The sequence below is a fragment of the Ciconia boyciana genome, chromosome 6 (assembly GCF_034638445.1).
Source record: "Ciconia boyciana chromosome 6, ASM3463844v1, whole genome shotgun sequence".
Taxonomy (NCBI): domain Eukaryota; kingdom Metazoa; phylum Chordata; class Aves; order Ciconiiformes; family Ciconiidae; genus Ciconia; species Ciconia boyciana.
The window spans coordinates 17626861-17639854 of record NC_132939.1 but is presented as its reverse complement, the minus strand read 5'-3'; the positions used below and the strand labels follow the sequence as shown (position 1 = coordinate 17639854).

Genomic DNA, 12994 nt, shown 5'->3' with positions numbered 1-12994 from the left:
ATGGCACCTTTGTCATGCTGTGTGTCTTACAGCAGTCACAGTAAAAACACTCACTATTTTCCAGATCTCAAATAGAGCCACTATAGTTAACTAATAACTTAAGCAAAATTACTTCAGGATCAGATTTCAGAAAGATAAAATTGGATAGTGATAGAAAATGCACCTTTCTCTTTGCAAATATATCATATTTTTGCTTTTAGAAGCAAGTAATACATTGATGACATAAGCAAATTTCCTGTCTTCCCTTTTATGTAAGGAAGTGCAAAATAGGAGTTTCTCCATCCTCCCCCTATATTAGCTGTAGCTTATAAGCCACACATAAATTTCAAGAGAAGAACCACTGAATTATACTTCCAAGACATTTGTAAAAGCGTTCTCCAGTTAGTCTGACTCCTGAAAAAAACTGACGAAAACTTTGTGTACTGTACAACAAAGCAGCACAGCACTATGACTATTTCTTTGGCAACTACTAATTTTTTACATCACGATACTTTTACAATCTGTAAGACTCCTCAAAACAGCCATCACAACAGTTCACAGAAGACTATTTTTACAGGAAGTCAGACCTAAAATGCTTCTGGTTAGGAGTTAAAAATCCTTACTAATAACCGCACAGGTGGTCATAGTGGGAAGCCATTTGCTTTTCAAATCTTTCCATTCTTTCTCACTGCTCTTCTCCCCAGACATTAAAAAAATCAATAAATTGCATAGCACACACTAAGTTGATGAAGCTTTTATAGAGGTGGATTTGTGTGTTGTTTGTTTGGGTTGTGTTTTTTTTTTTTATAGTCGAGTTCGATTAAGAATTATTCAATGGTGTCTAGCAGTTTATATGTGATTTCCAATTGCCAGTCACAAAGGCTTTCTGAAAAAAAAAAGGTAGTAAGTGAGACCTAAAGAACATTCAGTGACCACATATGTGAAACACATTTCACTATAACTTACAAATGTGAGCATTCAGGTTAATAACAATGGAACTGTAGCTTTTCCACACACAGAAGTATTAATTTGAAAAGCATTATTCAGCAGTTATCTATAAACCTTCCAAATGAAGAATAAAAACTCAAGAGGACATATTATAAAGATGCATTTTCCTACAAACAAGGTAGTAAACAACTAACATGCATACAGGACTGCTCATTTTAATAATTATGCTGGTAAAGATTACATGTTGTTAAAAGCTAGTCTATACAGGCCTTATTGCAAGTGCCTAGTGGGTTATTTCATGCAATAGTGAAGCATCCGAGTCACAACATATGCAAAAATACTTTCACTGTTACAAAAATATAGCCTTTATTTTGCTCTCGGCTGCAATAAACATGGAAAACATCAGAAAGTGAAAAGTTAGCCTAAAAACCATTGCTTTGCTTTCAATAGTGAACACATCTGTAGTTTTGACTGTAAAGGTTTTGGAACTGTAGATAAAGAAGCTTGAATACACAAGGCAATAGGCTTATTCCACCTTTGTAATGTTACCTACTACTATGTATTTCTTACCTTTTTTGTCGCTTGCATTTTTAGCAGCCTCCACAGAATCTGAAGCAGTATCTTCTGTTTTACTAAAATAATTAAAAATGTGACATATTAAAAAGGCATCGCTTTATAGAAACGTTAACATTTAAGAACAAAAGTACTCTGAATTTTCGGTGTTTACTATAGGACAAGTTTTATAAACTACTATCCCACTAAAAGACATGTATTTATGTCTTCAAGCTTCTCAAAACTTAAGAAAAAAGTTTGGATATGAAATTAGTTCTCCTAAGATGAATAGGATGCAAAGGAAAGGAAATAAACAAAACAAAACACAAAAACCCCCAAACAAGAAACACGGAAAGATAAATTAATTACATTAAGTGAATGGCTGGCCTTTCATCTGTACTGGGTCACACTCTGGACAGGAAAATGTTATTACTTACAAGTGAAAAATACAGGACACCTTTTTAGTGTAAGTGATGAAGAAAAACATGAGGAAGGATACACATAAGAAAGGAAGATAAACACGAGATCAAAGTTCTTTGTTTTGAATTTCTATATCAAGTTGTTTTGATTAATAGTAAAAACATTTGCTTCTACTCTAAAAAGAGATGTCCCTGTCCTCCCCATCTCCCCGCTGCAATGTCATCCACCACACTTCCTGTGCTGGAGAAAGAGAAGGCCCAGAAAGAGTCAACGGCCAGCAAGCATTCCGTGTGTTCCCTGCCAGTCTATAGGTCGCAAAATACAGATTGGACATTGCTGAAATTAACCCTAACTCAGATACAAAAGGAGAAAAGATATCATATATGCAAATGGGTATTATTAGTTTCCAGATAGACTAGTTTATCCAGCTTACCCTGGTGCACTGCAAGCCTTGAAAGACCAGCATCACATACGTATTTACACCAGCTTAATACCATTGTTATTTGTTCCAAAAATGCTATAAAAACTAGAAAATAAACCACTGCCTTTGGATGCTTAAATCATACAGATTAGAGAAACAGTGAGGATGAGTGTACTCTTCAAGTCTTTAGAGCATTTAAATGTGAACACTGAAAACTGAATCAAGACAACACAAATTATGTTAATCCAAGAACAGAGTAATTCTGTATCCAATACACTACAATCTCAGCTTCTCCTGTACCAAATGAGCATTTTGTCCTTGCTGTAAGGAAACAGTCTAGTTAGAGAAAATATTACCATTTTATTCTTATCCAAGTTTGGTAATCCATTCTTCATAGGTAAAAAAAAAAAATACTCTCCCACAGAAGACCAGATTTCAAGAAAACAATCCAATGTACCTGTTATCTGCCATCTGTGTGCCTGTATCCACCTGCAAGTTGAAAAACAGTGTTTAAATATACTTTAATGGTAATTTGTTTACCTCAACAGAAGATGAAAATAAAACAGGTCATTGTTTAAAACCTAAGTATAAATTAACAGCTGCTGGTTTTGCTAAGAAATTCATCATGCATAATCTCTTGCAGTAAAGTGAATGGCTCCTATAATACCCAGTCCAAACTGGAACTTGCTCGTAGTTTTTAAACAGTCTGTTAGGCGCTTTCATTTAACCCTTTTAAACTTATTTTTTTTCTGTTAGGTATTCCAGATGTTGATCCATTTTTACCAGATCATAAGTCTTCAGTCTGAAGACAAGTGTCACAGTTACCTAGACTAGCTCTGCATTCTATTAAAAAAACCCCTCAAGCCAAAGAGGAAGATAGAAATATATTATTTTCTAATTCACTGACAGTATCACAGTAAATAATGAATTTTTAATCTCTGCATATACTATATTACTATGCCTGATATGGAAACAATGAAAGTTCAAATTAATTACAACAGCTTCAGAATTACTTTTTTCTTATGCCACCTGAGCAGAAAAATATGCCTCACTTGTCTGTCTAATCAGGGCTATTTTTGTGAATAGCTGCTTCTGCTGCACTATACTGAATGACAACCTAAAACTGCTGCTAAAGAGAAGCAAAACACTGAAGGAAAGAAAATTATTTACCAAGAGAATGGTTTTTGACAGCAGCTACGAAGGCAGAATCCCCTATATAAAGATTTGCCTTCAATTTATTTATCAGGAGCGAGAAAACAAAGAGGAAACAGAAGTTGAAGTCTTGGTATTAGCAATGATTGGAACCAAGTTTAGCGCAGCTACCCCAGCCCCCAAGATCTAAATTAGCTCTTCTGAGAAACCAGAGAGAGCCAGATTGCCTAACTTATTTTGCTGTTCTTTCTTTACTGGGGTGAAATATCCAAGACTGTACATCTATTTTAGTAATACAGGTTGGTTTTTTTTCCCCTCATTCTAAACAGTTCATCACAAATCCAAGTAATCACTACATACCATACAGAAGCATAGGTTATATTTTCCACTATCAAGCTTTCAAGAAAGCAGATGCTAGTCTGCAAGTCAAATTTAGAATAAAAAGTACCTTCCATCATTCATGAGAGTCAACAGGTCTGATTTCTTAGATTCTGTACAGGCCAAGCAGGCTGATCTTTAGCCCAGCTTCCAATACATGGCTACCAAAGAAGAACCTAAGTGCTAAAGACATCTTGAGTGGCAGCCAGAGCAGGGGGCCCAGAGATAGCATGCACTCTCCCATCTGGAAAATGGCGATTCCTGCTCTAAGCTAGAAAAGCAACACTTTCACAACCACTTAAATAGAGATGAAAAGCTTCATTCATTTACACAAGTGCTAAGAGTATATTTTAGATTATTCCACAGGAATTAAAGCTGCTTAATGTCTACCAAAAAAGCACGAGCCCATCCTATAGATTAAGTCCAGGAACAAACAAAAGGGGCTTCTTGTAGACCAGCTGTGTTTCAGCCACCCAGGCATATTTATTTGCAAACGCTTATTCTTGCTTTAAACGTAACAAGGGAAAGTGGCAATGCCAGCAACCAGTCACTAGAGCAAAACAGAAGAATTTTACTATCTTACAGATGAAGAAATGAAGGAACATACACGAGTCTTTCCTTCCCTAGCAGACAGAAGGGGGGGGGAAGATAAGAGTAAAAAGGTAAGACATAGCAAATTGGCCTAGTGTCAGAGTTCAGCCAACAAGTTACATGATCCTAGTCAATATTAGAGGAAGCAATAGTAAGCAACTAAAAATGCAGACTCGCATTACTTAAAAATTAGCCTCGAAGACTTGCCTCTTCCAACCTAGGCCCAGTGACAGAGCTAATGGAAAAAATCCACTCCACATACAAATTCTTCTGCTCAGTTGTTTGTGCTGCATTTTCTGCAGGGAACTACTTCTCAACCTTGCTTAGGGAAGACAAGATTCTTGTTCCATCCTCATTTGTGTTTAGAAAACATGGAATAAAATTCCCATAACTTCAATAATTTTTAAATAGCAGTTGAATTAATCTCCACTGGAATAGACATGAATATTCTGACAAAAGCCATTCACCTAAGTAACAAGAAACAACAGTAACAACAAAAGAAGAAGGAAAAAAAAAAGACACCATTCCCTGGTGCAAATACATACTTTAAGTCTTGTTTCGCTCCTCTAAGTTGTTCCTTTGGTAACTAAAAAGAAGTATATAAATAAACAATTAGAAGAAACTTTCTTACAAAACAGCTTGTGATTCCCAGTTGCATTATAGTTGTCTTCCAATGACTAAACTGCTGCAGAGTTACTAAACAAAACTGTTCAGTAAAAGCAGGTGAGGGCAGGGGAGGGGAGAGCAAGGTGATTTTAGAGAGACAAAGTTAAATGCACACCTAGTTGAAAACATATAGCAGCAAAGCACTGAGCCTTCATATTTATTGCCTTAGTTATTTTCCAAGCAAGTGAGCTCAGTTTACAGACAATCAAGACATGAAAAGTGTAAGGTATTGCTATTATCACTACCACCACCAATAAGAGGCCAAATTCTTATCTTATTTGTTCTGGACAGTTCACCGTTTTCAAATACCTAATGCAGACATGAAGCTTTGGGGAAAAAGGGGACTACATCTACCACTTGTCCCACAAAACAGGCTGCTGTAATTTGTCTAGCACAAATGTCACACACTACTAGTCACTTAAAACAGCAGGAAACTGTAAAGTCGATGCACACTAAGGCAGCAAAAGTTCATTATAAGGACAAGTAGTATCCTGAAGGATGCAACTTTAAAGGAAAAGTCTGTACATTTAATGGCAAGACATATTCATAAATACAAGTGTACACAGAGTAAGTCTTCTCTACTAAAAAGCAAGCCTATGACTTGTACAAATCTTCTAAACACAACTAGAATATGAAGCAGGAACTGATGGACTCCTGAACTCACAGGAAGACTTCTACCCGCAACTGTTACTGTTTTTCGTAACTACAACAAATCAGAAGGGAAAGTTATGACTTCCGTTTTAGAGCTGCTTGGATGTAACCCTGTGGGAAGCCACAAACATAATAGTCTGATACTTTTCATAAGGAAAGTTAGAAGCAAAAATGAAAAAATAGTCAAGAGGAGGAAACTCATTAATCTATTCCGCAAGCCCAGAACATTAGCAATACTTAAGCTCACCTTGGAAGTTTTCTTGAGGGAACACTATTTTGGTTAGAGATGACTTTATAAAAAATTTGCCTAGTGGTTCTGGTTTCACCTATAACTTACATACTTGCTTCTCTACCTTTTTATTGTGAAGCCTCGTAGGCAGATGTTACAGGAATGGAGTCACACAAATTCTACAAACACTGGTATTATATGCAGTAAACAATCGTAGCAGCAACAAAAATTTTAAACAGGCTCTCACTCAGGAGACGGGGACCTTGAGATGAAAAACTGAGCCCCCAAAATCCCACACCACGCTAAGCGAACACAAGATCGTGGCCAAACCAAAGAATCGCGTCTGACCTAAGCGGCTAAGGGTTTGACTCAACTCGAGCACCACGGGCTGAGAGACTGAGAAACTGTTCACCACAAACAACAGCCCTCCCACCCTCTTCCTCCCCCACTTCCCCCGGCAGGGCGCAGAGCTCGCTGCCAGGCTCCCCAGAGCGGCCATACATGTGGCCGGAACCGCTCTGTCCCCCCTCCACCAGAGTCAGCGCAACACAGACAACCCCTTTCCTCGGTCCAAACTTCTCAAGCCAGCCTTAAAATAGTGCCTGACCGGGCCGGGCCCGCCCCTCTCCGCCAGGCGGCTCCAGGCGGCCCCCGCCGCCACCGAGCTCCACCCCGGAGCAGGCCCTAACGGCCACCTCACGCGCGCCCCATCCCCGCGCTGCGGTCGCGGCAGCCAGCTCGGGCCCTCCGCTACCCCCACCGGCCACCCACCACCCAAAGGCCGGGAGCTCAGCGCTGCGGCCCCGCCGCGCCCTCACCTGCCCGCGCCCCGCGTCCCCTCACGCCCGCAGAGGCAGCAGCGCCAGCCGCTAGACTCCTCGCAGGCTCACTCGGGCTGCGCCGCCGCCAAGAAAGCCCCCTCCCATTGGCCGAAGCGCGGGCGCCTCCCTCAGCAAAGACGTCGCCGATTGGCCCTGCCAGCGCCACAGGCGCCGCGCCGCACGCGGGCCATGTTGACTATCCGACGGCGCGGCGCTCAGCCAATCAGAGAGCGAGCGCGGATCCGGGGGGGGCTCTCAGGGATGTGCGCGCGGGGCTGGCGGCGCGCGGGGAGAGCGCGTGATGCGGGGCGGAGGGGGTGGGGAGGCGGCTCGTGCCTGCGTCCTTAAAGCGACAGAGCCGCGCGAGGGCGGCGGGCGCCCGGTGGTCGTTCGGCGTTGTAGGCCGCGCTCTCGAAACGCGCCGGGAAAGGCCCTCCGCGGGGCGGCCCGCGGCCCTGGGGGGCGGCAGGGACAGACCCCGCCCCGCCTCCGAGGGCCGCCCGGCCCGGGCGGAGGGGTGACCTCCCGCTGTTCGCGCTGCGGCGGCGCCGTGGCTCCTGCGGCGTGAGCGATGTGCTCGAGGCCGGGCCTCGGGCGGGGAGCGGGCTCCGGCTGTCCTGGCGGCCGCGTCAGGGAAGGGCTGAGGGCCGGGGATGCGTGCCCGGGAGCTGGCGGCTCGGTGTGCGTTGCAGCTTGGAAGAGGAAGCGGGCGGAACGCGCGTTTGGGATGCCGAGGACCGGTGACTGCTGCATCTCCAACCTGCAGGCAGTCTGCGTCTGCCTTGCCTTCGGTTTGTCGTTAAGATAAATTCGTGCTGAGGGCTGGGAAATGCAGTTTCCGAGGCACCTGCGGCTGGCTGTTAAAATGTGCTGCTGCTTTCCAGTTTCTTCAGCAGCAAAGATAGACTTGGCAGTGCCAGTCTTCTGCTCAGTCACCTGCCTGCACCGTAAGGTTTGCTGTCCTCGCAGATACACATACGTGTGTTTGAAGGGTTGCATTTTAAAAAGATTAAGAACGTGATTGTGGTTTTAAGAACCTCTCTGTATATCATCTGCATGGATAAGACGAAACTTTCAAAGTTGGAAGGTAAATCAAAGAGCTGAGTGCTTCCTATTAAAAAAAGCCCTTTTTGATGTTTCAGACTGGGCACCTTTTTGAAAATGCAGATATTAGCCTTTCCAGCATTGTTTCCTAGTCTAGATATGGACATAATTTCCTCTTCTGTAAAAAAGAAAAACAAACAAACAAACAAAAACCAACCCCAAACCTTAACAGCCCGGCTTCTGTTTGTATGGCAATTTGTAAGCAGCACACGCTGTCTAGTGTGGTGTTAGGAACAGTGCAATTTCAGCATCTGAAGCCACCTAAGAGTCTTAGTAATCTTTCACTCAGTAGGAAAAACCTCTAACCCTTTATGTGTCAGTGGATTCCCTTGCTCTATAAAAGGTTTTCAGCAGGTCTGCAACTTAGTCTTGGATTTCAGTAATTAACAACTAGGGTTTATCATCACAGTCCTTTCATGGGTAAAATTAAAATTTGGAAATGATGAGACCAATATTTTATTAACAACTAATCAATACATTAATGTTGGATTGATTCAGTTACCGTAGGAATTTAGTGACAGCAATAATTTAAGAATTGTTAGTTAAATAGGTACCAATACTGTAAGTAAAGAATAAGATAATTTTGAATTACATTCAAACAGCTGAAGAACAGCAGGAATGTTGTAGAGTCAGTTGCACAAATAAGCAGATTTGGTGGGCCAGAGGACATGCTCAGTGGAAGGTTCTTCCACTTCTTTTCTTTGCTTCCAACTCCCTTTCCCTGTTTCTCCAAACCAGCCATTTTTCTAACATCAGCAGGTTAACAGTCTCCTCATACTTCACAAATTCTTATTTTGGGACAACTTTATTCATGATAGTAGCTACATTTAATTCTCAGTCTTCCAAAGAAGAGCAAAATTAACTCTGAAAGGAGGATTTATCTGAAGGTACTCCTACTCCACCTTTTGTTCTTGCTGTTGGTTCATAGCTGTCAAGTATTCTTTTAAGCTTTTTCTGTCAGTCTCCATTTTGTTAAAAGCTCATTCTCCTTTCCACCCAGAAGACTTTTGGAGTACAAACTCCAAACTTTGTCTCCTACAAAGATGTAGGAGGCTTTGCTTACATATATGATCTAGCTGTGCCTTTCTGCTGTTGAAGGAATATGCTGCAGCCCTTTTCAAACTATTTGTTGCACTACTGCATCTTCTGTGGCATGTGTAGAGTTTGTCCCTCCGCAGTAGTTGCTGTCTTGTTAATGCAGTTCTCATAAATGGTGCAAACCCTGAATTGAACTAAAATTAGCAGTCTTGTAAAAGTAGATTAGGTTTCCTCTGGACCAATTATTAAAGCCTTGAAACAGGCCAGAGTGCTGGAAGTATTTGTCTCTCTTCCTCCAGTGACATATATCGATGTAAACATACATTTAAATTACCTTACATCCTTGGATTTTTAGTGCCCCTCTCCAAAGGCATTCATGTCCCATGATCAGTGAGGGATTTTTGCTGACTATTGCCTAACCTCTCGTAGCATGGTGGTAGACTTTAGGACTGTGGATGAGGCACAGTCTGTGGAGTCATCTTGCTGTCAGGTGCTCCTACCCTGCAGAGAGCTGCAAAAAGATATCTGCTGAATCACCCTGGCTTGATTTAAACACCCAGCCTAGTATACAAGAGAGCTTGGAGAACCAAAACTGAGAGAAGGGATTATGGCCGAGCTGCTGAACAGATGCACTAGACACTGGAGAGAAAGCTTAGGCTGAGATCTGCAACTGGCATTAAAATGTCTGTGTCTTCTGCCCTTGGGTGGGTATTAATGGAAACTGCTCTCACTTAGTGAGATGCCAGACATTCACAGCCTAATTTGAGAGATAAGACATAGTTCGTCAATTACTTTTTCTGGAGGGGGAGGAAGAACTTTGATCATTTCTAAGTGGAGTCTTGGTACTAAATAGCTAATGTGCTTCTTAATTAATTTTTTCTGTCTTGGGAGATGTTAGGTACTGTGCATGTGGTACAGTGTCCTATATAGAAATTGCCCTGTGAAATCACAGAGAGGAGTAAAAGTTCCTTTCCATATTTGTGTGGTAGAAATAGTGTAATTAAAGAGGGAGCTAAAGTTGGTCCAACAACTACCACCACCTGAAAATGTTAGCTTAAAATGTAGAAAAAGAAGCTGAAGGTATATACTGTACGTGGCAGACATTTGCTTATTTGCACATTTAAAATGCATCAGTGGTTTCCTGGAACAGCGGACAGCAAATACAAACATTAGGATAAGGAGGTCAAAGAGAGTATCATAAATGTAATTAGGCACTCATTAGTTTAAAGTCTTTGAAAAAGATTGGTGGCAACAAGACCAGACTGAACAATTCACGGATTTTTCTACCAGTATCTGAACAAACTGAGTGACAGAGGAACTTGTTCTCTTTAGTGGAACAGTATTCACATTTGATGTTAATGCACGTTAATGCTGAAAGGCACACTCTGAGCAAAAGACAGGAGCAAAATTTGCTGCTGCCAAGTTTGGCCTTCAGCCAACGGTGCAATTAAAAACCGTTGCTGCTTTTTTTACCTTTTACCACACTTTTACCTTGCTGTGCCATCTCTGAATAAATTCTGTGATAGGTGGGAAATAAAAAGCTCTTATGTTGTACAGAGGTCTGTTGTTGTACAACATGAGGTCTGTGTTGCAGAAAATTAAAATATTAAAAACATTCCAAGATTTTGCTGTGGGGATTTTTATTTTCATAATGCTTGGAAAATCACATTCCAGACTGGCGTCCCTCAGCATGTGCATGCAGACATGCACATTTTAAAATAAAAAAAAAATTAAAATACTGTGGAGTCTGTCCTCTCTCTTTTCTTTGCTGAGACAGACAGGTGACTAAGACACTAAGACACTAAGACCATTGCTGTTGCATTCTCTTCTCCTGGTTGCCAGGTCAGTCTCGCTAGGCAAGTGCAGTGGAATTCACTTAAGTGCCACCTTGACGGCTTGCCAGGGAAGAGGTACTGTGCTGTGCGTTTCAGTGATGGAACAGATCAATTGGCACACCTTCACCGAAAAAGTCATCTTAAACAGTGGGCATCCAAGCCTGGCTGCAGCATTCTTCCTTTGCTAGCAAGTTTTCCTTCACCAGGACTTTATGCATACTGTTATTTTTTTGCTAAATTGTGGCTGCAGAGAGGATAAAAGTAACTGATCTGTAGTAGCTCTGGAGCTTGTTTTTTGTCACAAATTCTAGGAGATGAAGTCTATTTTTCTGTCTCTCTGCCAAGGTTATTGTTTTTATTATTGTGCTACTTTTGGAAAAAAGGAACTGAAAATATGATTTTATTTTATTCTGATTTTATTTGGAGAGAATGAATTAACTTCCTGTTTGTGTATCAAGGTAAAATATTTTAGCAGCTTCTTTACAGGAGGAGTTGCCACTTTGTGTGCTTTTTTTTTTTTTAATAGAAAATACTTAGGCATGTCAACTAACTCACAGATGCTTCATGAAGCAGATATTCTCCTTGCTGACAATGCTGAATTCCAAGGACAGCTGAAACAGATAGGAAGAGAAAATTGTAACTGGAAGACCAATTCAAGTATGGGAAGGAAAGTTCAAGTATGGGAAGGTTTTGAGGGCTTTATTGCTGGAGGAGTCAAGTGACAAGCTTGCTGGAAGAAGGCAACTTCGAAAATGCATGAGCTAGATAGCAAAGCACTATAAAAAGCAGGGGAGAATATGTAGCTGTGTGGAAGAACAATGATCACCCAAGGCACAAGGTGAGCCCGAAGAGGAGAGGATTTCAAAGGCTCTGATCCTTATGATATCTATGAAAACAATTTTCATTGATTTTAGGAGACTTCTGATTGTGTTCAAAGAGAATTCAAAGACAGGAATGCTGTTTCTGCTGTAGCAGAAGAGAAAGATGACTTTAGCAGCAATGATGTTTCGGATAAGGATTCTTTCAAACAGTCTTAGTTTAAAACAATCAAATTGACAATCAAACAAAACACAGAAATGGCAAGCATGAGCTAAATAATTTTGGAGGTACAATAAGACCTTAATGGGGCAGTAAATACAGCAGAGGCCCTTATATGACATGACTAACTATGAATTTTAAAAAAATACTGAGTGAGGAAGCAGTGTGTGCATGTGGGAAACATACAGAAAAAACAGAAGATAAGCTTTCAAGAATGTGAGTCTGAAATGGTCCTAAGATCTATGCAAGAAGAGTTGTCCCAGAAAAAAAATGAAGCATTTGGGAAGGGAAAAGCGCATTTTTTTAAAAATTCTTCTTCATTGATGTAGTAGATGAATGATGGAATTGAATGAGGTTCTACTAAAAACGTAGCAGGAGGAGAAAAACCAGTGTGTGTGGGGGGAAAGCCAGGATGTTATCATGGAGATATCTTAAAGAAACTAGAATCCAGGACAACAATGGACTAATAGCATCTTCTCCATAGTTATATACTAACTAGCTTTAAGCAAGTGCTAACTCGGATCACCAACACAGAATTTCTGTAAGCAAATTACTGTCACTATTTGACATTAAGTAGCAACTTCAGAAGCAGTTCATGTTCAGGAAAGTAGTTAAGGCATTGAAGTCTATGCTGTGGTTAGAAATTTTTCAGGTCTAGGATTCCTAGGAAAGTTTGCAGAACTAGCCCTGGAATCTGTCTAGGACTGCAGGGAGTTTGGAATTGGAGAACCTTATCTGTCTGAAAAGCAGCATCTTGTGACTGCAGCCCAGGCACATCCCATCCCTTGATGGATATCCTGAGTGCCCATGTGTCTTGGGGGAGCACGCTGGAAAGAAAATGATGAGCTGATAATGTTGAAGGGGGTTAGAATCTAGAATGGTGTAAAAATGCAACTGATCCTCTTCTGTTCACAGACCAGAAGTTGCCCCCGTGGCTGTGGCTGGCTGTTTGAAGTACCACTGTGCAGTTTAAACATGCATTTATACAATTAATTAGAAATTAGCAGGATAATCAAATACTGAATGCAAAATTAATTAGATTAGTAATAAGCTAAAGGAAAAGCTCTGTAAACCGTATTTCAAAAAGATGGTTGTGGAATAAAGATAAGCTCTATATTCTTCCCACTATAAAAAGGTCACATACAACTTGTACTTTACAATATATTTTATT

General features: G+C 41.1%; 1 protein-coding gene across 5 annotated transcripts in view; it reads right to left on the bottom strand.

The window, feature by feature from the left end:
- NAP1L4 (nucleosome assembly protein 1 like 4) overlaps positions 1-6933 on the bottom strand; it is a 29357-nt gene extending 22424 nt beyond the window's left edge. For 4 of the 5 annotated variants that reach the window (XR_012042944.1, XR_012042945.1, XM_072864046.1 and 1 more), the window contains exons 1-4: positions 6806-6933; positions 4987-5027; positions 2778-2809; positions 1498-1559 (exon numbers count right to left, since the gene is read on the bottom strand). Coding sequence is in view for 3 of the 5 variants with exons in the window: in XM_072864046.1 (XP_072720147.1) it covers positions 1498-1559; positions 2778-2791 (76 nt within the window). In the remaining 2 variants the exon portion in view is untranslated. Of the gene's footprint in view, positions 1-1497; positions 1560-2777; positions 2810-4986; positions 5028-6005; positions 6026-6805 lie in introns of those variants that run through there. The other variant, XM_072864045.1, reaches the window with a different exon arrangement.
- Positions 6934-12994: the final 6061 nt, after the last annotated feature.